This window comes from Narcine bancroftii, chromosome 3 (genome assembly GCF_036971445.1).
Source record: "Narcine bancroftii isolate sNarBan1 chromosome 3, sNarBan1.hap1, whole genome shotgun sequence".
Classification (NCBI taxonomy): Eukaryota; Metazoa; Chordata; class Chondrichthyes; order Torpediniformes; family Narcinidae; genus Narcine; species Narcine bancroftii.
In genome coordinates this window covers 25,386,102-25,411,753 of record NC_091471.1, presented here as the reverse complement: position 1 = coordinate 25,411,753, position 25,652 = coordinate 25,386,102, and the positions used below count along the sequence as shown (strand labels likewise).

Here is a 25,652-nt window from a genome sequence, read left to right as displayed (position 1 = left end):
GAATGTGGGCTCAATTTTAACATTTAAGAAGAATTTGGACAGGTACATGGATGGGAGAGGTATGGACTGAGTGCAGGTTAGTGGGACAAGACCAAAAATGGTTTGGCACAGACTAGAAGGGCCGAAGGGGCATCTTTCTGTGCTGTAATGTTCTACGGTTCTATGGTAAATGTGGCACCAACACCAGTATCTCCCAATCCCCTCTCCTACTAGTTCCAAGCAAGTGGGTGGGGAAGTGGAGGAAGTTTCTATGGGAGGGGAATTTAAGGGAAGTTTATGTTAAAATGTGTGAATAATATTCTCAAGATTAATGCTGTGAAAATCCTTCATCTGTTAGTTCAGATCTACAAGGCACAGTCTCACTTCAGGAGACTCAAATAAAGAGGAATGTCTTCTCTTCAGAGGTTTGTGAACATTTGGAATTCTCTAACTGCAGCATCCAGAGATGTGGTGAAATTTAAGATGTTCAAGGCTATGGCACTTTTCGGGATATGGGTATGAATGGTTATGGTAATCAGATTCGGATTTCAGATTTATTGTCAGAGTACATACATGACATCACATGCAACCCTGAGATTCTTTTTCCTGCAGATGAGGAAATAGAGAGAGAGAAAAAAAATGAAGTACTCAAATAAGGGTCCTCAAATGAGTCTCTGATTGAGTTTGTGTTGAGGAGTTTGAAGGGAACAGGCAGGAAATAGTTGAACTTATAAAAAGGTCAGCCATTATCTTTCAATTTAGCAAGAGCCAAAAAAAACCAGTGGAGTAATGTTGATATAATCTACTTTAGTGGCAGTGAATTTGGGTTCATTGTAGGCCTGACCATTTTCAAAAGATTCAGTCAAGGATGGACAAAACCTCAATCTATTCAATCCACAAAATGATTGTGACAGAATACCAATGCCCCAAAATGACTGCCCTGATTGTGTAACCAAGTACATGGTGTGTGGATGGTACCCACTACCTGCTGAGGTACCAACTCAACCAAGATGAGCCCCAAGGCACATGCTCTGTGCCCATGGAAGTGAAAGGGAGGGGTTGAATGGAACACCCCCCCCCCCTTGATCTGCACCATCCAAATGCCATTTGAAGAGGTTCCATTTCTTGAACCTAGATGGTATTTGCCAGGTGAAGTGCAGAAAGAAGCAGGGGGTGCTGGGGGTGCACTCAGGAGGTCTGAGACATTTTTAAACAGCATAAAAAAATAGAAGCACACAAATGGATATTGGATTTAAGAAGCACTTCATTATAATATCTTGATAAAATGCCAAATTCACTCAACTCTGAATCAAAGTACAAAGCTTGTAAACATTCAAGAATTAAATCTGTTTCGATTGAAATTCAAATCAAGATGACAATTCCAAGTGCCACCTGAAATTCCAGTGTGGTTTCCAATGACACACAAGGCTCATTCTAAAAATTTGCAATTCATAATACTTTTTGTGTTAACAAATGCCAAATAACAAGTCAATGAAAGCAGTGCTTTTTATAGGGAAGGTTTGGGCCAAACACTTGCCTGGGGCATCTGTGCCTGCCTTTTTACAAGCAGTATTTTTTGCACCTCTTGCCTCTCAGCCATCAAGGGAAATAGAAAGGTCGAATAATCTTGGCTGCTTGGATTTGGAGTTGGCATGCCTGACAATTGCTATGGAGGTAGTGGAAGGAGTGTATTCTGCCTGGAGGTCAGTAACTGGTGGAGTTCTGCAGGGATCTGTTCTGGGACCTCTGCTCTTTGTAATTTTCATAAATGACTTGAATGAAGAAGTGGAGGGCTGGGTCAGTAAGTATGCAGATATAACAAAGTTCAGAGGTGTTGTGAATAGTGTAGAAGGTTGTCATGGGTTACAGTAGGATGTAGACAGAAAGCAGAGTTGGGCGGAAAATTGGCAGATGGAGTTCGGTCCGGATGTGTGAAGTGATGCATTTTGGAAGGTTGAACTTAAAGGTGGAGTAGGTGTTTAATGGCAGGATTCTCACCAGTGTGGAGGAACGGAGAGATCTGAGGGTCCCGGTTCCATAGATCCCTGAAAGTTGCCGCACGTTGATAGAGCCTTCATTGGTAAGGGGTTTGAATTCAAGACCTGTAGGGTAATAATGCAGCACGATAAAACTCTGGTTAGACCACACTTGAAGTATTGTTGTAAGAAGGATGCAGATGCTTTGAAGAGGATGCAAAGAGATTTACCAGGATGTTGCCTGGATTGTAAAACATATTTTATGAAGCAATGTTGACAAAATGAGGGGTTTCCTCTTTGGAGTAACAAGGTGAGCGGTGACTTAAGATTATGAGGGGCTTAGAAAGCCTATTTCCTGTGGTGACAATACCAAATACCAGAGGTTATCTGTTTAGGGTGAGTGGAGGAAAGTTTAGGGGAGATGTCAGAGGTAGATTTTTTATGCAGAGTGGTGGATGCCTGGAATGCATTTCTGTGAGTGGTGATGGAGGCTGGTACATTCTTCTTTGGCTTGGCTTCGCGGACGAAGATTTATGGAGGGGGTAAAAGTCCACGTCAGCTGCAGGCTCGTTGGTGGCTGACAAGTCCGATGCGGGACAGGCAGACACGGTTGCAGCGGTTGCAGGGGAAAATTGGTTGGTTGGGGTTGGGTGTTGGGTTTTTCCTCCTTTGCCTTTTGTCAGTGAGGTTGGCTCTGCGGTCTTCTTCAAAGGAGGTTGCTGCCCGCCAAACTGTGAGGCGCCAAGATGCACGGTTTGAGGCGTTATCAGCCCACTGGCGGTGGTCAATGTGGCAGGCACCAAGAGATTTCTTTAGGCAGTCCTTGTACCTTTTCTTTGGTGCACCTCTGTCACGGTGGCCAGTGAGAGCTCGCCATATAACACGATCTTGGGAAGGCGATGGTCCTCCATTCTGGAGACGTGACCCATCCAGCGCAGCTGGATCTTCAGCAGCGTGGACTCGATGCTGTCGACCTCTGTCATCTCGAGTACTTCGACGTTAGGGATGAAAGCGCTCCAATGGATGTTGAGGATGGAGCGGAGACAACGCTGGTGGAAGCGTTCTAGGAGCCGTAGGTAGTGCTGGTAGAGGACCCATGATTCGGAGCCGAACAGGAGTGTGGGTATGACAACGGCTCTGTATACGCTTATAAAAGACTTAGACACATGATGTAAGAAAAATAGAGGGTTGTGAGTGTGCAACAGGGAATGTTTAGATAGTTGCTGAGTGGATTTCATAGGTCAGCACAATATTGTGGGCTGAAGGGCCATTGTACTGTGCTACAATGTTGTATGTTCTCTGTTAACTTCAGTGGTCACAGCAACAGGTTGTGGATTTAAGGCAACTCCTGAAATCAGAGCAGAAGCACAGCCCAGCAAGCACCTCAGTGCACCACTGGGAGAAAGCAACCTGGTCAAAGGAGCTGTTAAATTTGCCTGTCCTGAGAATATGAAAGGTCGTGCTGGAATCAAGAAGTTAACTGTGGTGCCTGACCAATGTTTCTCTTGCAATCAAGTGGTTTTCTGGTCCTTATTTGTTCAGACATGGTAACAGGCAATTTCGGCCCACGAGTCCGTGCCACCCAATTAACCTACAAACCCGGTATGTGGGAGGAAACCAGAGCCCTCCAGGGAAAATAGACATGGGGAGAACATACATTCTTCTTATAAACAGCGTGAGTTTCAAACCCTGGTCCCAATTACAGGCGCTGTAAAGGCATGCTAACCGCTACGCCAGCCATGCCAGCCTTATTTCTTGGCTGTTTGTGGGAGTTTGATGTGCATCAATCTATTGCCGTGGTTGATTACACGACTACATGCCAACAATACGTTGGCTGTGAAGAACATAACAATATTTTTTGCATAAATGAATGGAGAGGTGGAGCAGGTAAACAACTGGGGACATATTGGATACCACTTTCTGCCTCCCGTTTCTGGGCCCATTTCATCTGTTATTCACAGTTTCAAGCAATTCTGAGCTCAGACATTGAACATAGAACATTACCAGCAGAATAACAGGCCAACCAACTGGGTGCCAATTTAAGCCAATCCTATCTACCTGCACAAAGTGCACGTCTCTCCATTTTCCTGCCTGCTCAAGTGCTTGTCTAAATGTTTCTCAAACATTGCTGCTCTATCGCGACTTCCCGGGCATTCTGTGTGTAAAAAAAAACCTTCCTCACAAATCTCCTTTCAACTCCCCCCCCCCAACCCCAACTTCTCCTTAAATCTATGCCCTCTCGTGTTTGTTATTTCCATCCTGGGAGAAAGGTCTGATGATCCAGCCGATCGGCTACACCTACCATAATTTGATAACTTCCATTAGGTTGCTGTTCAGCCTTTTACAACCCAGAGAAACAAGTCAAGTTTGTCCAGTTTCTCCTTCCATTTGGTACTTTCTCATCCATGTAACATCCTGATGAATTTCTGCGACATCCTCTCCAAAGCCTCCATGTTCCTCCTGTAATGCGATGACCAGAACTGCACACAGTTCTCCAATAGTGTCCAATCAAGGCTTCATCTTGCTGCAACATGGTTTCCCCACCTTTATGCTTGATGCCCTGATCAATGAAGGATGCCTCGTTTTACTGCTTTGTCTGCTTGTGTGTCTGTCTTAAGGGAGCAATGGACTTCTCCTCCAAGATGCCTCTGCACATCAGTGTTCTTTCAGGCCTTGCCATTCACTCTATACTTTCCTCTCACATATGACATCCTACACTTGTCTGGATTGAATTTCATCTACCATTTCTCTGCCCCTATTTCTGTCCTTTGGCAACATTTCTCACCATCCACAACAACTCCACCAATCTTTGTGTACGCAGAGGTCCCAGTTTGGGTCATAGACCTCCAATGAGAATAGCACCCCTACACCACTGACCTCTGATTTCTATGGATCATCCAATTCTGAATTCAAAGTACCAATTCACCATGGATCCAACGCACCTGAACCTTATGAATCAGCCTAGCATGAGTGTCTTTGCCAAATGGTTTATTGACACCATTCACTGCCTGATCCACATCAACCATTTTGTTCACCTCCTATACAAGCTATGCTATCACAAATAAGTCTGTGCTGTTCTAGATGTGTGTAAATCTAATCCCAAAGTATATTCTCCAATAATTTCCCTACAACTGATGAAAGGCTCACCAGCCGATCCCTACTTCTTAAACAAAGGACTTGGGCTATTCTCCAATCCTTCGGGACATCACTTGTATAGATCTCAAAGACCCAGTGTAATGCACGTCGAAAGAACCAAAGACTTGTTGATCCAAACCAAGGCTTTTATAAACTAAAAGAATGGAGCATATCACAAGTAGGTCGACCAGTCCAGAATGACCTGGTCTGGCTAGGAGCAATCCTTTAAGACCTGCCAGTAGGTGTGGCTACACTCTCAGCCAATCACAGTCATCCTACACTACCATCTGTACATATGTACATTGGTGATAGAATCTGTACTATCACACCCAGCTTGCCTTTCTCAGTAAGCTAAAGTAGATCCCATCAGGCACTGGGGATGATGGCTGCTTAAATAATCACGATTCAACATCAACTGTCAGCAAGCAGCTGCTCATGGCTGTTGACGCCTGATGTATGCAGCAAGTACTTTATTACACCAGAGATTTTTTTTGTCCACAGTAGAAAGTTAAGGATATGCATAGAATCTTACAGCACCAAAAAAATTACCTTGATTCCACCCTGCCTCTATTATCTCTTGTAAAATTCTGTCGAGTGCTTATCAAATCCCTCCAGCATCCCGTGATTGAATCTTCATTCATTAGCTTTTCATACAGTACCCAACAAGGCACAGTGTTAAAGGATCTCTCCATATTTCCCTTCACTTTCATTCACCTTCTGCTTGGAGAAGCAATTTCTCCACCTTTACTCTGATCCAAATCCTGCATCATTTGAATATTATTACTTCCTATCAACTTCTGCTCCATGAAGATAATTTGCATCACTTTACACAACCCAGCTCCTTCAGCCTGTGAGATCTCTTCTGCACCTTCTCCAAGTATCCATGTAATGAGCTAGGAGGGAGTCCACGAAGATGTGTTTGTAAGTGATGGGTGCGTCCGAGACAATCATGGAATGCTTGGGTGATTTCTCTCGCTCTCGCTTGGCCCTGAAAGAAAACAAATCTTTTACTGTGCTCATTCTCTGCAGTAGTACTAAAGAAAAAATCAGGTAGGTTACAGTTATAAGGATGCGCCCTTCAGCCCAACTAGTCTGCACTATCAAACGTCCATTCACGTTAATCCTGCATAAATCCCATTTTTGTTCTTCCCACTTCCACATCAACTTCCTCCCCTCAATCCCACAGTCACTTACACACAAAGGACAATTTACAGTGGCTAATTAACCTACCAACCTGCATTCCTTCTAAATTTAAATTTAGACATGGTAACAGGCCTTTCCGCCCAGGAGCCCATGTCGCCCAAATACCCTAATTAACCTCCATCACCCAGGCCATTCGGCAATGAAAGAGGAACTGGTCAGGACTGGCTGACGTGTCAGGCCAAACAAACTTTTCCAGTTTAATTTATTTATTTAAATGCTTGTTGGAAAGCAGGTAATTTTTTGTGTAAGCTCTGGATATGGTTACAGTAAAAATTCAATGAGAAAGCTGCTGAAGGCATGATATTTTAGATGAGATGTTACAGACAAGATCCTGTTTGCCCTCTTGGGTGGAGGTGAGAGATGCCACATTACCATTCAGAAGACGAGTCGGGGGTCCTGGTGTTCTGGCCAGATCTTTATCTGGTCATTATGGTACCCACGCTCCTGTTCGCTCCGAATCATGGGTCCTCTACCGACATCACCTACGGCTCCTAGAACGCTTCCATCAGCGCTGTCTCCGCTCCATCCTCAACATTCATTGGAATGACTTCATCACCAACATCGAAGTACTCGAGCTGGCAGAGTCCACAAGCATCGAATCCATGCTGCTGAAGACCCAACTGCGCTGGGTGGGTCACGTCTCCAGAATGGAGGACCATCACCTTCCCAAGATCATGTTATATGTCGAGCTCTCCACTGGCCACCGAGACAGAGGTGCACCAAAGAAGAGGTACAAGGACTGCTTACAGAAATCTCTTGGTGCCTGCCACATTGACCACCGCCAGTGGGCTGATATCGCCTCCAACCGTGCATCTTGGTGCCTCACAGTTCAGCAGGCTGCAACCTCTTTGAAGAAGACCGCAAAGCCCACCTCACTGACAAAAGGCAAAGGAGGAAAAACCCAACACCCAACCCAACCCACCAATTTTCCCTTGCAACTGCTGCAACCGTGTCTGCCTGTCCCGTATCGGACTTGTCAGCCACAAACGAGCCTGCAGCAGACGTGGACATACCCCTCCATAAATCTTCGTCCGCGAAGCCAAGCCAAAGATGGTGTAGCTACCTGTTGCTGTTATGTTTCAAATTTTGTAACAGGGGCTACATAGCAGAAGTATTTCAACACATACAAAGGATCCTGGGATTACTTGAGGACATGAAAAGAGTTAAATAAATACAAGTTTTTTTTTCAGATTCAAAGTCTGTCTGCAACTGGAGCAGAACTGAGAATTAGGTCTGCCCTTAAAACTGTGCCTACTTGTTAACGTTAACAATGTGGCACAGTAACAGGACCTCTGGCCCACGGGCCCATGCCGCCCAAATATACCTAATCCTAACCCAACCCCATAAGCTTTGGGAAAGTGGGAGGAAACCTGAGCACTCAGAGGGAACCCACATGGTTACTGAATTAAGATTAAAACTCCTTACAGATGGTGCTGGATTCGAACCTGGGTCACTGGCACTGTAATAGCATCCCGCTAACCCCTATACTAACTGTGCCGCCCTGCTTAAGTTAATGTGAAGGGGAGACTGCCATTCAATGGCCACAAAGTTTGAACAAATGACACGATAGCACTGGCATACAGAGAAGTTCAGCCAACTCCAGCTAAGTTTGCCCACAACTCAACACCAGCCGTGCAGTTTACAGTCTAAATGTAAACAATGGCATGGTTGGCGTAGCAGTTAGTGCAATTTTATTGCAGCACTCCAGACACCCAGGCTCGAATCCGGTGCCAAACAAGAATGTCTGCAGCTGCTGGAGTCGAGTGGAATACACAGACTCATGCTGGAGAAACTCAGCAGGCCATGCAGCATCCAAAAATAGTAAAGGGTAACCAATATTTTGCTGTCCTTTGTTTCCTTTGGCTGCTGTGTAACCTGCTGAGTCAAACCCAGTGCTGTCTGTGAGGAGTTTATACAGTCTTCCTGTGTCTGCATGGGTTTCCTCCAGGTGATCCGGTTTCCTCCCATGTTCCAAAGACGTACGGGGTTGCTAGGTTAATTGGTCACAAGGGTGTATTTGGATGGTACAGGCTCAAAGGGCCTATTCTCGTACTGTATCCCTAAATTAAAATATCCCAGTGGTATTGTGATTCAGGATGAACCAACCCAATTGTAAGTAATCGTATGTTATTTCTCCCCACAGATCAGCGAGTCGTTGATTAGACCGTCAGCCTTCAAGCCAGTTGTTCCCAAAAACTTCCACTCCATGCAGAATCTTTGCCCTCCACTGACCAATGGGATATCGGACACCAGGAAAAGCCTCAATACCCATCACACGGATAGCAACAGCCCTTCTGGGGTGAGAGTTGGCATGGACAAAGCAGGCCACAGCAGGACTATAAACCACGGTGGAGGGATGTCAGAGTCTGGCCGCAATTCCCTGACCAGCCTTCCAACGTACGGCTCGGGTTACAGCCAGCACATCGGGCCAATGAGCGCTTCCACAAGCCACATCAACCGCCTGGGAACAACGTATGGGGAGAGGGGTGTGCTGGGCTACCATGGCATTTCCACCTCTGACAGCGGCCGCTCCTCCAGCAAAAGCGTGTCCTCCTTCAATAAGCTTGGCCATGCCCACGAGACCCTGGCTTACCACTCGCCATCCAGCGACGACGTCATCCAGGACCTCGAAGACAGGCTGTGGGAGAAGGAGCAGGAGGTCATCCAGATGAGGAGGAGCCTGGACAAGAGCGAGGCAGCCATTGTGCAAGTTTTTGAGGAGAAGCAGAGGAGGTGGGAACGCGAGATGGAAGACCAGAAGCAGAACTACGCCAACAAGCTGCAGCAGGTGTCGAAGAAGGCGCAACGCGCACAGCAGGCTCTGCAGCTTCAGATCTTCAAGCTGCAACAAGAAAAGAAAAAGCTGCAGGAAGATGTTGGACAGCTGCTGCAGCAGAGGGAAGACCTGGAGAAAAAATGCCTGACTTTTAAAAAGGAGCAATCTGAACTTTTGCCCAGGCTTGAAGAGACCAAGTGGGAGGTGAGGATTAGTTATCATTAATAACACATCTTGAATATCCGTCCTTACCCATATTTCCTCTCGATAGAGAAAGAGGTCCACCAAATGCATTCCCACCCATCGAATAATCTCATTCCCCCACTAAGGGTGGCACGGTTAGCGTAGCAGTTGGGCGGCATGATGAACGCAGTGGTTAGTGCCATGCTGTTGCAGTGCCAGCGACCAGGGTTCGAATCCAAAGCTGCCTGCAAGGAGTTTGTATGTTCTCCCCATGTCTGCGTGGGTTTCCTCCCACCCTTCAAATAGTATCAGTTGTAGGTTAATTGGGTGTAATTTGATGGCACAGGCTTGTGGGCCGAAAAGGCCTGTTACCATTCTGAATGTCTAAATTTTAAAATTTATATACCCTATAACGTATTCTCCCTGAATTCCCTTCACCTCCCTCCAGGTTCTGCCATTCACTTATGCCCTGAGATCAATTTGTGGAGGGCATTTAACCACCCAGCCCATGCGTCTTTGGGATGTGGGAGGAAATTGGAGCCCCCGGAGAGAACATGCAAACTCCACATGGACAGTGCCAGATTATGGGATTGAATCTGGCTGTGAGAAAGTGGTTCTAACCACTGCACCACAGGGCTGCATGTTGTATGTGCATCTGCTCTGAAGATTCCCTACACTGAGATTATGGAGCAGTCGAGTGATGGCACAGGAAGAAGCTCTTCAACACTTCAAGCCCATGCTAGCTTCTTGTGAATCAATCAAGTCTGCCCCAGTCCCCAACCCTTTCCCAGCAGCCTGGAAAATTATAGTCTCTGATCCTTTTCCAATTTCCTTTCCATAGCCTCGACTGATTCCATTTTGATCAGCCATGTAGCAGTTTGAGGCAGCGACTCTGAAGAGGATTTGGGCTGTTTATTAAGGGTCAAAATGCACATGATGCCTGTTTTAGTTCCAGACAAGAGACCTGGACAGTGGGTTTGAGACCCAGAATAAGAAGGTCTTCTGTGCCTGCCTTTAAACAAGGGCACATCACTGCTGGGGTGTCTAAAGAGGTCAGGGAATTGAATTGTGGGGAATTGGCACAGAATGGCAGACTAGGCTCGAGAGGATGAGTGGCCTAGCTCCGCTCCTGTTTGGGATATGAGCCAAACAGAAGCAGGCAGGACTAGCTCATGTATACAACGGTCTGCATGCATTGTGGGCCAAAGGATCCGTTTCCTGCTGTAAAACTCTGACTCGACTTTCTTTTGTTATGGACCGCCCTTCCTGAAGCTCTATGTCAGTGGTAGCTTTGCCAAATCACATTCCCAACACACTTGGTTCACCGAGCTACAGTACTTACTAGTATTACGCCCAGAAAATTGTCCAATTGTTACAACATCAGCTTGTTCTTTCATTAGTTTTTAACCTGCAGGTCCAGACAGATTTGGGTAGTGTCTCCATTTTAGGACGAGCAGTTAGCGTAGCGGTTAGCACAACTCAGTTACAGTGCCAGTGACCCAGATTCAAATCTGGCGCTCTCTGTAAGAAGTTTGTACGTTCTTCCAATGACCTATGTGGGTTTTTCTTGGGGACTCCGGTTTCTTCCCACTCTCCAGAAATATACAGAGTTGATAGGTTAATTAGGTGTCATTGGGCAGAACAGGTTTTAAAGGCCAGAATCAGCTTCTACCGTGTTGTAAATAAATTTAAAATTTAATTTAAAAAGAGCAGTGGTTATGTGTCGCTTTTAGATTTCCCAGTGTTATAGAGAGAAGGGCAGACTGGCAACAAACTACACACACTCAGGACTGTAATTGTAGGCTACTCTCTTCCTTTGATCTGTGTCAAATCCCTTGAACGCACAGAACTGGGTGTTCCTGAGGATGTGATAAGCCACGAGATAAACTTCTTCAGTTTTTGTGTGCGACATTTATCTGGGAGCATCCTCATTGGGTTTCTACCTGTAGTTGTAATGCCAGTCCTTTTTGGAAGTTCAAGTGATGACAAGAGAACAATTAAATTTCAACAAGACAGTAGATTGAGCATTCGGGATATAAAAGCCGGTGACTTGTTTCTGCCCTGTCAGTGTGTACTGAGAAGGACCAAGGGTCTCCTCCACTTCATGCTCTTGGCAGTGTTTCTGTTAGGAGATGTATTTTGTCCATTCAAGTGATATTAGCCAGTCTCAAGAATAGATTTACTCTATAATACTGTGGATGGGGCAGAGCATGGACAGGTGTGACAGTCATCCCAGGATTTCCTCTTCTGTGCCATTTGCCTATTTACAAGTGCATGAACACTGATGGAAAATCTTCTTGTCCATGCAGTCTGCTCTGCCTTGTGCACCATATTTAGCATGGATATAAGGGACCAGGTGGCCCCCTTCTGCACTCTAACTCAATCGCACAAGAAGTTGGTTTGCAGATCCAACAGGTTATCAAGTAGGCAAAAGGCTTTCATTGGCAGAGGGACTGAATTTAAGAGCAGGGGGGGTTCTACTGCAACTCTACTAGTTACTGATAAGACCACGTCTCAATTACTGGGTGTAGTTCCGGTCTCATTACTTGAGAAGGGATGTTCTGGCTCTGGAGGCCTTCTCACTTACCAAAACAGTCCTAAAAATGAAGCAACACCACATGCGTATCCATGGGTGGAGCCATCTACTACAGTACATCCAGTATTCAAATTGTGGCCTTCTCTACATCAGAGAAACTGGACGCAGACTGAGAGATTGCTTTGCTCTCTTCACATCACTGACAGGGATTTCCCAGTGACCAACCACTTCAATTCTGCACCCCACTCTCATGTTCCGTCAAACCAAGACCACCCGTACATTGGAGGAGCATCACCTAGTTTTCTATCTCCGCACTCTCAAGCCGGATGGCACAAACATCAACTTCTCTGGTTTCTACCACCCTACTCCACGTCCTTCCTCTCTCTCTTCTCCAAACCTCTGTCTTCTTTCCTCCAGCTCTCCTCCCCGTCACGCTTCATTCACAGAGCCATCCCCCTCCCCTTGTTTGCTGGTGTTGCCTCCCTCCCTTATCCACTTATTATCTCCTGCCTGTGGGACTGTGCTCCTTGCCCCACCCTCTACCATTTTGTTCAGGCGCCTGCCTACATATTTTCCAAACCCCTTATTGAAGGCTTCAAGCCGATAATATTGGTTTTGTCACTTTATCTCTGCTACACTGTTTGACCTGCTGAGTTTCTCCAGTATCGTGTTTTTGCTTCAACCACAGCATCTACAGACTTTTGTGATTTACTTCACCAGGTTGATTCCAGGGATGATGGATTAGGTAATGAGGAGAGATTGAGTCGCCTGGGACTGTACTCGTTGGAACTCAGAAGAATGAGAGGAGATCTCGCAGACACAGATAACATTTTGTAAGGGATACATCAGAGAGAGGCAGGAAAGTTGTTTCTTGGTAAGGTGAAATGAAAATGAGAAGACGTGACCTCAAGATTCAGGGGAATAGATTTAGGATGAAGATAAGGAGGAACTGCTTTTACCAGAGAATGGTGAATGTGTGGAATTCAAGATTATTTTATTGTAATGTAATAAAACAGAGGTAGTATTATATGAATTTGCATTTAATCTTGCCATAAGAGCAGAAAAAGATTCACCACCAGCAGAAATAGCCCCGATGCCCCTCACAGTCATAGAAAGAGAAGCAAAAGAGAGTCCCTTCAGAGTCATTATCTGTCCATGGATTCACCTCCAGCACACCCCTAGCCTCTGTTGTTACACAGCCTTGAGTCCAAACCATCAGCAACTTGCGCCCCAGATCAAAATATCCAACATGATCAGGAAGCATTCGGCGTTCTAGGCCCCTCGGGAGCCCCTCCCAGCCTCGACACCTTTTTGCGTCCTGGTTCGAATACCTGGTACCCCTTCAACCAGTCTCGAGCCAACATCCAGCAGTCTGCTTGCAACCTGGTGTGAGTCCCTTGACCATAGTCACCAACAGCCCACAGCCTGGATGAGTTCTTCACCTTGAGTCGCCAACAGCCCATCGTCTGTGTGTGTTCTTCAGCCGCAGAGCTCCTCACTGCTCAGCTGCCATGATCATCGTCCTTTAGGTTCTTCTCTGCTTCTCCTTCTCAGATGAGGGAGGAGGAGTGTCTCCTCGTTTTCTGGTGCCCTGCACCAGTCCTCTGCTTCCCCTGAGTCTACAACCCCTCGAGGCCACAACCAGCACAGGCGATGCCATCTCGGGCCCAGACCCCTCATTGCTGGATTATAAAATAAAGCACCGTCAGCTCCTTTAACAGGCTGTTTAAAGCCTGTAAAAAGCCGTTGTTAGTTGAACTTTGCAACAGAGCCCTGTGGGCAGCACCATCTTTCCACTCCCCGCTTTCCCTGGATCTCACCAATGGCAGAGCTGCTCTTAAAGCAGTGGAATCTGCCTTGTTGAATATATTTAAAATGCAGAGAGAATTTTGCAAAGTAGAGGGATTAAGAGTTTGGGGAAAAGGCAGGTAGGTGGAATTGAGTCCACTGCCAGACATGTCATGATTTTATTGAATGGTGGAGTAGTCTCGCTGGGCTGGAGAGCTGAGTCCTGCTCCTTTTCCTGATCTTCTTATCATGTCTTTTCTTACCATATCCATGGGATGATACAGCACAGAATCACCCTCCTCGGCCCATTGTCTCTCATTATACCTATGTATCTACACAAATTCCATTTGGTCTAGAGCCTTCTGTGCCTTAGCAATTCAAGGGTACTTGTTTAAATGCTTCTTAAATATTTTGTGAGTCTTTGTGTCCTCTACCTCATCAGGGGGCACATTTCAGACTCCCACCATTCCGGGTGTGAAAAAATTCCCCTTCTGATCCCCTCTAAATTTCCCTCCTCTCACATTAACCTGTCCTTCACCATTGGAAAAAAATGTCAGTATCTCCCCATTCACTCGCTTTTTAATTTCATGTACAGTAAAATGTCCCAGTATCCAGCACCTATGGAGATTGATAGATGCCGGATAACTGTATTTGCCTGTTGCTTGAGATTGCGTGCTGTGTGATTGGCAAACTAATCACGAGGAGTGCCAATTTTAAACTTCTGAATTCTTTTTACAGTTATTTTCTGCAATTTTTTTGCCATTGATTGAGGCTGCCGGTTGCTTGAATTCCAGATAATGGGGATTTTACTGTATATCTGTCAGGTCACCCCTCTGCCTTCTCCACTCCAGGAAATTCCTCCTTACAATATAACCTTAGTGCTCCTAACCAGGGAACACCCTGGATCTCAAGGCTGTGTGAAGTGGGGGGCTGCATCTGGAGGCCTCCTCATCTGTTTAAGGTGATGGGAGGTAAGTTTAGGGGGACATCAGTGGCAAGTTTTTTTCACACGGAGAGTAATGGGTGCCTTGAATTCATTGCCGAGGGTGGTGGTGGAAACTGGTACAATAGGGACATTTAAAAGAATCTTAGACAGGCACATGGAGACAAGAAAAAATGTAGGGTTATGGGTGTGAAGTAGGGAAGGTTCAGATTGTTGAGTAGGTTTATATATCACGGAGAGTATTGGGTGCCTTGAATTCATTGCCGAGGGTGGTGGTGGAAACTGGTACAATAGGGACATTTAAAAGAATCTTAGACAGGCACATGGAGACAAGAAAAAATGTAGGGTTATGGGTGTGAAGTAGGGAAGGTTCAGATTGTTGAGTAGGTTTATATACCTCAGCACAACATTGTGGGCTCTAGAGCCCGTTCTGTGCTGTAATGTTCCATATTTTGTTCTTAAACTTCCATTCCTGTCAAAGATCTTCGAAAAAGTTGTTCTTAGTCAATTGTTGCCCTACCTACATCAAAACAACATATCTGAAAAATTCCAGTCAGGTTATAAGGCCCACCACAGCATAAAGTTGGCCTTACTAAGAGTATATAATGACCTGGTCCTCGCCACAGACTTGGGAAGCTCTGCCATTTTAATTCTCCTTGACCTCAGTGCAGTGTTCGATACTATGGATCACGCTATTTTAATTGATCGCCTCCGGGAGAGGGTCGGTGTTGACGGCACAGCCCTGAACTGGTTTAAATCTTATCTCAGTGATAGGACTGTCTCAGTCAACTTGGGCAAATGTTCATCCTCATCTGCTACCCTTTCCTGTGGGGGTCCCACAAAGGTCTATTCTGGGGCCCATTCTCTTCTCCTTATACATGCTTCCCCTCAGCCATATCATTCAAAAACACAGCATCTCCTTCCACTGCTATGTTAATGATACCCAGCTGTATCTGCCCCTGAGGCCCAACAATCAAACAAAGAAGCATTACAGTCTGGACAACATAAAGTGCTAGATGGCTCAAAATTTGCTGCAGCTAAACAAAGGCAAATCTGAGATATTCTACACTCCTCCCCACCAACTCCACCAAAATTATCTTCAACATCCTTGGCAACTCAGCCATCCTCATTAAACCACTCGTCAAATCCCTTGATGTGATATTCGATTCCACCTTCAAGTTTGACAAACAAGTCAATGCTTTAAAGATAGCTTTATCCAGCTCCACACTATTGCCAAAATCAGATCATTCCTGGTACTGAAAGACCTTGAGAAAATTATCCACGACCTCATTTTCTCCCGTTTAGACTACTCCAACTCTTTTTACTTGGGAATTAGTCAGTCATCATAATCCCATCTGCATCTGCTGCAGAATAAGGCAGCAAGTCTCCTGACAGGAGCCAAGAAGAGGGACCATATCACCCCTATTCTCGCCTCCCTTCATTGGTGACCAGTACAGCTCAGGATAGATTTTAACATTTTCCAGTTTGTTTGTCAGTGGACTAGCCCCCTCCTACATCACCAATCTCCAAATGCCCTCCTCCACTTCAAGACCCATCAGATCGGCCAATTCAGTTGATCCGCGCTCAAATCGCAAACTCGGGAGATTGCACCCTCGCGATAGCAGCCCCCAAACTGGAACAATATTCCACCTTTTATCAAATCAGCCCCTTCCTTTAACTCTTAAATCCAAGCTGAAGTTGTATTTTATCTCACAAGTGTTTTGAAATGATTGTTGATTGTTGCCACGTTATATGTACAATTCTAATTCTCAGACACCCGTTTTATACTGCATTTTAAATAGCTGCCTAAGTTAAGATGTAATTTATGATCTGTACACCTCTTTGGTCAATGAGAGTTGTTTTAAATGTGCTATATAAATAAATTAAACTAAACTATGCTCTATGGTCCACTGGCAACAAACATGCCAAATTGGAAAAATATGGGCAATTTAATCTCTGATTTATTACCCCACCCTTGGACAATCGAAACTTGTCCAGAACATCCCTCCAGCACCAACGACTTCTGTAGGAGGTGATGTCCTACCTTGCCTTGTTCACAGTCCAACCCCACCCTGACAGTTCAGTGATGCAGTGGAGGTGAGTGGTGGGTGAGGGGGGGGGGTGGGGTGGAGAGACACAAGCAAATTCAACAAGTCATCCAGCTGCCAACTCCCATACATATATTATGCACGAAGATCATTGAAAAAGATAGCTGAGAAATTGCATCCCAGAAATTAATACCTTGGAAACCATAGGAAAACTATGAGAAAATAGCTCACAAATAAGTGGGTGGTGTGGTTAGCGCAACACTGTTACAATGCCAGCGACCTAGGTGCGAATCCGCCCCTGTCTGTAAGGAGTTTGTAGCTTCTCACTGTGTGTGGATTTCCTTCAGGTGCTCCGGTTTCCTCTCACCCTTCGTGACATACGGGGGTTGTAAGTTGATTGGGGTGCTTGAGCGGCACAGGCTTGTAACAATGCTGTATATATTTTTAAAAATTTTAACTCAGCAGAATCTATAGGAAGTGACCAATAATTTTGGACCTGAACCCTTCATCAGGAATCTGGACAAACAGATTCCTGAAGAAGGGCTCAGGCCTGAAACGTCGACTGCTGAGTTTCTCCAGCACTTCCCTGTACCAGTCCCCAGCATCTGCAGATTTTCCTTTTTAACACTGTTTCTCTTTAATGACACTTTAATAATTCATGATCTGCAATTACAAACGTTTTCCATCAAGCGAGTTAAAATTCAAATTGCAGGCCACATATAAAGTGACCATACCCATGGGAGTCAATGGCTGTTTTTTGTCGGTACATTCCTGTGTTAATAGGTAAGTGTTATTGAACACTTGGTGGAGCAGAAGTTACTTCAGGTGTCCAATCATCCAGGCCGATGCCATTTCCAAGAAGTGCCAGTTTCCACTTTGTTCCATTTTAACAGAAATAGGTTGATTTATTGCTTCTCAGGTTATCTTTATAATGGATGCTGGATGAGAAGTTAATAGCTGACATCATTTCCTTGTCAGTCAGTGGTACAAAAATAATTTAAGTTTTCTGGCATGTTATTTAATGCCTGTTTTCATTGACACTGAAGGGAAGCAATTCAGAGCTCTCCAATTAATCCTACCCAGCTCACCCACTCTTTCCCCACAGCCCTGCAACATGTTCCTTTCCAACTGTTTACTCACTTCCCTGTTAAAGATGACTCTTGATTCTGCACCATTTCTCTTGCAGGGAACATATTCCAAATCATCACAACTCAATTCTGGATCGACCAGCTATTGATCCAAAATGTCAATGCAAACCCTGTGCTTTCACAGACCCTGCAAGGTTCTTTGAGCATTTTTATTTTTTTAATTTTAAATTTAGACATAAATTTCAGCCCACAAGCCCGGGCCACCCAATTACACCCAATTGAACAACAACCCCAGTACAATTTGAAGGAAGGGAGGAAACATGGTAAAAACCCATGCAGTCACAAGGAGAATGTGCAAACTCCTTACAGACAGCACAGGATTCGAACCCTGGTCCCAGATCGCTGCCGCTGTAACCTGTTGCGATTATTACTACACTAACCATGCCACCTTTTGTTTCATTCCTGCAAAGCATGGTCCTCTCTGTTGAATCAATCTGTACTTAACCATAATCAGTAGCAGAATTAACAGAACACAGATAGAACTTCTGCCTCACGCTCCAGCATCCTTGGTTCAACCTGATCCGTGCAGAGTTTACACCTTCTCCCTATGACCCTGTGAATTTTCTCCCACATCCCAGAGTTGTGCCAGCAGGTTTAATTGGCCACTGCGAATCGCCCCTGACGGGAAGGTCAGTGGTGGAATCTGGGCATAAAGTGGGATTCATGTAGGATGAGTAAAACCTGAGGGCTTTGTGGTTGGTGTGGACTTGGTAGGCCAAAGGGGCTATCTCTGTTCTAAGTGACTGCATGGCTTTCTGACTCTATTAATTTGTAAACCTCAAAACCTGTGAATGAGAAATGACATGGGAACTGTCCAAGTTTACATCATCTCCACAACTAAACTGCAAGAACCTTAACTGCTTCTATAAAGATGCAGAGTGTGTTTTCCAGTGAAGTGGTCTGTTTTGGAACAGACATTATGATTTAAAGTTCCTTTATGATATACTAATGCACAAAATGTAATAATAGACAATGTTTGTCAGCTTTTAAATTATTTTTTAAAATTAGACGTTCAGCACGGTAACAGGCCCTTCCAGCCCATGAGCCCATGTCTCCCAATTGCACTCAATTAACCTATAACCCCATATATTTTGGAGGGTGGGAGGAAACTAGAGCACCCAGAGGAAACCCACGCAGACACGGGGAGAATGCACAAACTCCTTACAGATGCTGCAGGATTTGAACCTGGGTCACTGGCGCTGTAATAGCATTGCGCTGACCACTTCGCTAACCATGCCAACCACTGTAAAAGCACACAACGAGCTGTCACTAGCATTGCCAATGGCTCCACCAATAAGAGAAGGAGAAGCAAAAGAGTGTCCCTTCAGAGGTACCTCCAGCACTCACGCAACCTCTGCAGCCGTGTGGCCTCTGTCCAATCCGTCCACAAACATGCGCTCCCATATCCAAACGTCTGATACAAGCAGGAATCGGTGAGTGTCAAAGACCTTTTCAGAGCCCCTCTCACCATCAGCACACTCAAATTCCCATCCTGATACCTGGTCCCAACGAGCCGGTCTCTAGCAGCCTGCAGTTTGTGTGGATCCTTCAACAGCTGATTCTCTTGCTATTCCACTACTGTGGTCACCTTCCCTGCAGGGTCCTCTCCTGGGCATCTCCTTCTCCTGTTCTGGTGCCCTCCACTGGTCCACTGATTCCCCAGAGCCCACAACCCTTGTGGTCTGCAGCCAAGCGTGGGTGCTGCCAGTTTGGGCACAGAACTCCGTGGTTTCAAAGAAGTGAAAAAACAGCATCACCTGTCTAAAACCTGTACGGGGCGACCGGCATCACACGGAGGAGCAGGCAGTTGGACTCTGTGGAGGAGCACCTTCTCCACCCTGGGTGACAGTGGCTCTAGCACCGGCATCATTCCTGCAAAAATAGGGAGGCCACAGATGCTGCCATCTGGAGCAAGATATAATCTGCAGAAGGAACTCAGCAGGTCAACCATAATCAGTGGGAAAAAAAGAATGGTCAACGTTTAGGCTGAAATACTTCATCAAGGCTGAGAGAAGTCCTGATGAAGGGTTCTGACTTGAAACGCACTCCATTCAATTTCTCCCACTGATAATATCTGATCATATTTTACAGTGCTTTTAACAATATATTTCACAGGAGTAGCAGAGAGAGATCACAGACGAGTGCTGAAGTATTTTGTTAAAGTTGGGCTTTCAGATTGTACTTGTACAATCAGATGATAATGAACTTGAGACCATTGGGAAGGGGATGGTTTGAAAGAGGGCATTTCTGGCAGCTGATGACACTTACCAGCAGAGGAATGAAGGGAAGAAGCTGGAGTTAGAGGAGTGCAGAGATTTACACTACAGGGAAATGATGAAGGGCTCAAGCTTGAAACATTGGTCATATATCTTTATCTTTGCTATATAAAGGACACTGTTTGACCAGCTGGGTTTCTCCAGCATTGTGTATTTACTTTATGAAAATAAGCCCTTGGGTCCCTTGAGCCACACAAATTATTAACCAATCCTGTCATTTTCTGCCCACCTTCCCATCAAGTCCCTCTGAGTCCAGTGCCCCTGGGTGTGGACCCCAGGGGCAATTTCCACTGGCCAATTTTACTCGCCGCTCTTTGGAATGTGGGGGGGAGGATTAGAGCAGCTGGTGGAAACCCCCACACTCATAAGGAGAACATGCAAACTCCATTCAGACAGCATCTGAGATCAGGATTGAGTTGCAGTGCACAAGCGTGCTTTAGAAACTCAGCAGGTCACGCAGCATCTTTAGGAAGAAAAAGGCAGTTGATGTTTCGGGCCTGCGCCCTTCGCCAGGAATCTGGAAAAGCAGGTCTGAACAAAAGGTGGGGTGGGGGAGGGGGAGCAGGGAGGAAGAGGAAAGGGGAGGAGCCAATAGGAAAGAGGTAATAGGTGGATGCAGATGAGAGGGCAGGGGAGAAAGTTGCTGGGTGATGATAGGAGGAGAGGGCAGAGCGCTCTGATAGGATAAGGATGGGAAAGGGATGGGGGCTGGAGGAAAAGGGGAAGAATAGGGAAGGAGAGAAAGTAGGGGAGGGGGTTAACAGAAACTGGAGAGGTCGCTATTGATGCTGTCTGATTGGAGACTGTCTAGATGAAATATAAAATATTCCTCCAATTTGCAGGTGGCTTCAATTTGACAGTACACACTGCCATGGACAGACATGTCAGAGTGGCAGTGTGGAATTGAAATGGTTGGGCCACCAGGAGGTCCTTGCAGCAGACAGAGCGAAGGAGCTCAATGAAGCAATCTCCCTGATGTAGGGGAGGCTGCACTTTGGAGCATCGGATGGAGAAAATTTTGGCATTAATTTCAAGAGGATTAGTGTACAAGAGTAAAGAGGGGTTGATGAGGCTCTATGGGGCACTGGAGAAACCTCATTTGGAGTACTGTGTGCATATTTGGGTCCCCTATCTTAGAAAGGATGTGATGTTGTTGGAGAGGGTGCAGAGAAGATTTACTAGGATGATTCCCGGAATGCAAGGGCTAATGTACGAGGAGCATTTGGAAGCTCTTGGGTTGTATTCATTGGAGTGTAGGAGAATAAGAGGAGATCTCATAGAGACTTTTCATATTTTGAAAGGTTTAGATAGGGTGGATGTGGGTAAGATGTTTCCCTTAGTGGGTGAATCGAGGACAAAGGGTCATAGTCTGAAATTAGAGGCTATCCATATAAAACTGAGATTAGGAAGAACTTATTTAGTCAGAGGGTCGTGGATCTGTGGAACTCGCTGCCGCATACAGCAGTGGAAGCCAGATCACTGGGAGTATTTAAACAAAAAATAGACAAGTATCTCATTAGTGAGGGCATCAAGGGATATGGGGAAAAGGCCGGAAATTGGAGCTAATGTAGAGTATCTTAGTGTAGATTTACGGAACAGACTTGATGAGCCTAGTGGCCTGGTTCTGTTCCTTTGTCTTGTGACCCTGTGTGACTGCTTTGGGCGCAGAATGGTGGTGAGGGAGCAGGTGTAAGTGCAAGTGTAGCACTTCATGTAGTCACAGGGGTAAGTACCGAGGGAATGATTGGTGGAAAGGGATTAACAAACGTGGGTTTGAACTCAGATCGCTGAAGCCGAGAAGTGGTGCTCTGTTTTTTGAGTCAGTGTTGGGGAGCTGAGGTGATTATAGAGAGAGGCAAGATCCCACAGTGATCAGTGCACAAGGGTGGGAATTTTACGATCAGAACTTTGTTGGACCGTTCTTCAACAACTCTCTCTGTCTGCCTCAGGTATGTCAAAAGGCGGGTGAAATCTCCTTAATGAAGCAGCAGATGAAAGACTCGCAAGCTGATGTGGCCCAAAAGCTGAATGAGATGGTGGCGTTGAGGACACAGCTGAAGGAAGTGACAACGGCGCTGCGGGCCAAGGAGGAGCAGGTCCTTGCGCTGAAGGACTCCTTCAACGCCAAGGGCATCGAGCTGGAGGTGTGCGAGAATGAGCTGCAGAGGAGAGCCAGCGAGGCTCAGCTCTTGAGGGAGAAACTTGGCCAGAACGAGGCTGAGATCTCGGGGCTAAAGCAGACCCTGGCCAACGCGGGCCAGCAGGCGCGGTGTGGCGAGGAGGTGCCGGAGGAGCCGAGCGACGAGCTGGCCTGCGAGAGCGACGAGGCCAAGATGCAGCGGCAGAGTGAGGAAGCGGCGAAGGGCCTGAGGAAGCAGGTGGAGAGGCTGCAGGGGGAGCTGAGGCTGGAGCGACAGCAGCATGAGCAGCAGCTCTGCCAGTTTGAGGAGGAGAGGCAGACCTGGCAGGAGGAGAAGGAGAAGGTCATTAAATATCAGAAGCAACTGCAGTTGAACTATGTGGAAATGTACCAGAAGAACCAGGTGCTGGAGAGCAAACTTGATGAGATGAACACAAAGGCCACTTCCCCCACGGCTGATGACATCAAGCAATGGACGCCATCTCGCCTGGAACGGATCGAATCCACAGAGATCTAATCTGAGCAAAGGACTGTGACATTGGCATTACGAATCAGATAATTTACACGCTCTGAAGCTACTCACCTGTTAAATTTATCTGCTTATTTTTATTTAGCAGCACGGTGTGATTTTCAAATGTGTTTGAACACCACAAATATAATCCCACCTGTGTGAGGACAAAATTACCCCCCTACCCTGACCCCATTCCACCAACCTAACCCTAACCTCCTGTCCTCTTCCATCCTGACCACAATCTGCATAAATTTTTGGAGTGCATAACTACATGTAACAACCATCTTGTAAGCTTGGCATAGTGGAATTACAAAACCAGATACAAGATTACAAGGTATAATCCTTTTCCTCTCATGGATGATCACCATCATTCCTGACTCCCTGTCACTTTTCCACCACTACTTGCTCATGTTTGGAAAAAGATGATAATCCCAGATGGAAAACCAGAACTGGTCCAAGCAGTTTTTCCACACTCCCCCCCACCCCCTTAAAGCTGTCTTGCCTACCACCCATTCTTGACTCTTGAGATACTCAAATATCTGTCTACCTTCACTTCCCACCCCTTCCTCCAGTCACCTCCCAGCATTCTCTGACCCATTTACCAGACTACCAGGCACATCCTTAATGTCCCTGCTGTGACTTCCTATCCCAGCCATCACTTTAAATTTTACATGGAGTGTCCTTGTTTGACAGAGTATCACCCTACTAACCAGACCTGGCCTCTCATGAAATGCTTTCCTCCCTTTTTCCAAAAAGATCTCAGAGGTACTTTTATTTTTACACATAGAGTTGTGGGTGCCACCACGGTGGTGGTGGAGTCTGAAACATTAGGGGCATTTAAGATACTCTTAAACTGGAACATGGATAAAAGAATATTAGAGAGTTACAGGGTAGGAAGAGTTTAGTTTTTTTGTGTTGTTAGGAATATAAAGGCTGGCACCACATTGAGGGCCAAAGAGTCTCTCTCCTGTTCTGTAATGTTTTATGTTCTAATTTGATTTTGAAGCCTTCTATGGTGAATGTTCATGCAAGATTCTTCTTTGGAAAGATAATCCACAAGTTGTTTGGGTGAAAAAGCATTCCTTGTGATCCTTGCCCGATTCCAACCTCTCCCCCTTGAGATTTGATCACCTCCCTTTCCATCAGATATGTCATCTCCAGATTTCTTTCATGAGGAAATGTGCCCAAACTTAATGGTGTCCTAACCTGTGTGGTGTGGCAAAGGCCATGACAATAATTATTCTGGATTCACTCTCATTTATATGTACAGTAATAGAGAGGATTTCAGACGGAATCATAAATGAAAAATGCGGGCCCACCTTGAATGATCTAATCATTTATGGCCGAAGCCTTTGCTTACATCATTTTATATTTTGCTTTCCATAGGTGCACAGAACAATGGTGTTTCTCATTATTTGTGCTTCCTCATTGTTTCTTTCACACCAGAAGTAAATGCTCTCAAATAACTGAGTCTGATCACTATCTAAGCAAGAAGGGAAGGCAGCTGATACCTTGAGGATTTGGGTAACGGGTGATGTCCTCTCAGTAGCAACCTGATTTCGCTCTATCACTTTAGAATGTGGAAACCTAGTGGAGCCCTTTTGCAATCAAGTCGAATGCACAAACCTGGCTGCCTTGGCAATTTTGTCCAATTCTTGCCCTTCACCAAGCTCAGGAATCCATGCTGATAAAGGAGGGTTGATTCCCAACGTAAGATTAGGAAAAGTCCTGTATTCTTAAATGAGGAGATTCATTCAAGGAGGCCTTCAGATCCTTTGTGCCTCTGTCCATACAGTACTAATAAGACAGGGAAGGAAGTCATGAAGGTATGGGTTGTAGTTCAACAATTCATATTCTCATCAATATCCAGTAAAGGATAAAATGTCACTTCTATATAATTTGAGATGTGTTTCCCTAAGTATCAGCCCTCATAGACATTACTGGTAATTCACCTGTTTTAGCACCATTTAAAAGAGAAGTTATCTATTTACTTGTTTGTTGGTAAATGTTGGATGGAGAGTGTATTGTCAATGTAAATATATGTGCCTGTGTTATGTGTAAAGGTAGACATATCCTTCCTAAGCTTACATAGTTTCTAAAGATCTCCTGTACAATTGGAAAATGCAATTTCTTAGTGGCGGCACATTTTTTACCCATAGTTTAATTGCTAATTTGATGCACCACCAGAATCTGAGAGATCCTTGAGTTCCTAAACATCCTGCATTCTGGAATCTAGAAGCTGTGAATTCTGATATTCAAATCATTAACAAGAAATTAATTTGACGCTTTGCATTTTGTCAGCTGTTCTCTCATTCGTTTGAATCTCACCCAGCTCTCTGGGAGAAATGACATTAAGGGGATGCAACCATATAAGATCCCCCCCGAGGATCTGGTGCACAGACTGGATTCTAAATTTCAAGATGAAGTTTATTATCACCTCTACCGAGATATAGAGAGACAGCTCATGGTCACAGTCTTACGTACGTGCAGATAGTGACATTTCGATTGTCTAGCTTGTTACTGTGCTCACAGCTCATGGATCTAACATTCCAAAAAAAATGGGCTGACCTGCCAGCAGATTTCATCCTTAAGGTCATCAGATTTGGAATCTTTCCTGGGGTAACTCAAATGCACAAGACATTTAGACTTATTTCTGTTTTAGTTTCTTCAGAACCCAACCCCACCTGCAACTTTATAAATAAAGCAACATTTCCTTACTCTTGTACTCAGCTCTCACAATAATCAACAATGCTTCATTTGTCTTCATTACATACTGTGTTTCAAAAGATCTATGTCGAAGGATATCTGTATCCTTCCGGGCACTAGATTATAACCTTTAAATATATTCTGCTAATTCTTTATTCTTTCTACTGATTAGAAAATTTCACACATCTGGTTGGTCATTTGCAATTCTGCTTTTAATTTCTTTAATCCAACCACAATGTGTACCTTTGGTTAAAATGTGGAGTTGAAAGTGGGAGGATCAGTGGTTGGGGAAAGTGGCCCTTCA

At 45.3% G+C, this 25,652-nt stretch overlaps 1 protein-coding gene across 18 annotated transcripts in view; it reads left to right on the top strand.

Moving 5' to 3' along the window:
* LOC138757015 (leucine zipper putative tumor suppressor 3) overlaps positions 1-25,359 on the top strand; it is a 100,810-nt gene extending 75,451 nt beyond the window's left edge. For all 18 annotated transcript variants that reach the window (XM_069923610.1, XM_069923603.1, XM_069923604.1 and 15 more), the window contains 2 exons: positions 8,437-9,273; positions 21,941-25,359. In XM_069923610.1, the coding sequence (XP_069779711.1) occupies positions 8,437-9,273; positions 21,941-22,648 (1,545 nt within the window). In that variant the 3' untranslated portion in view covers positions 22,649-25,359. The remainder of the gene's footprint in view (positions 1-8,436; positions 9,274-21,940) is intronic.
* Positions 25,360-25,652: the final 293 nt, after the last annotated feature.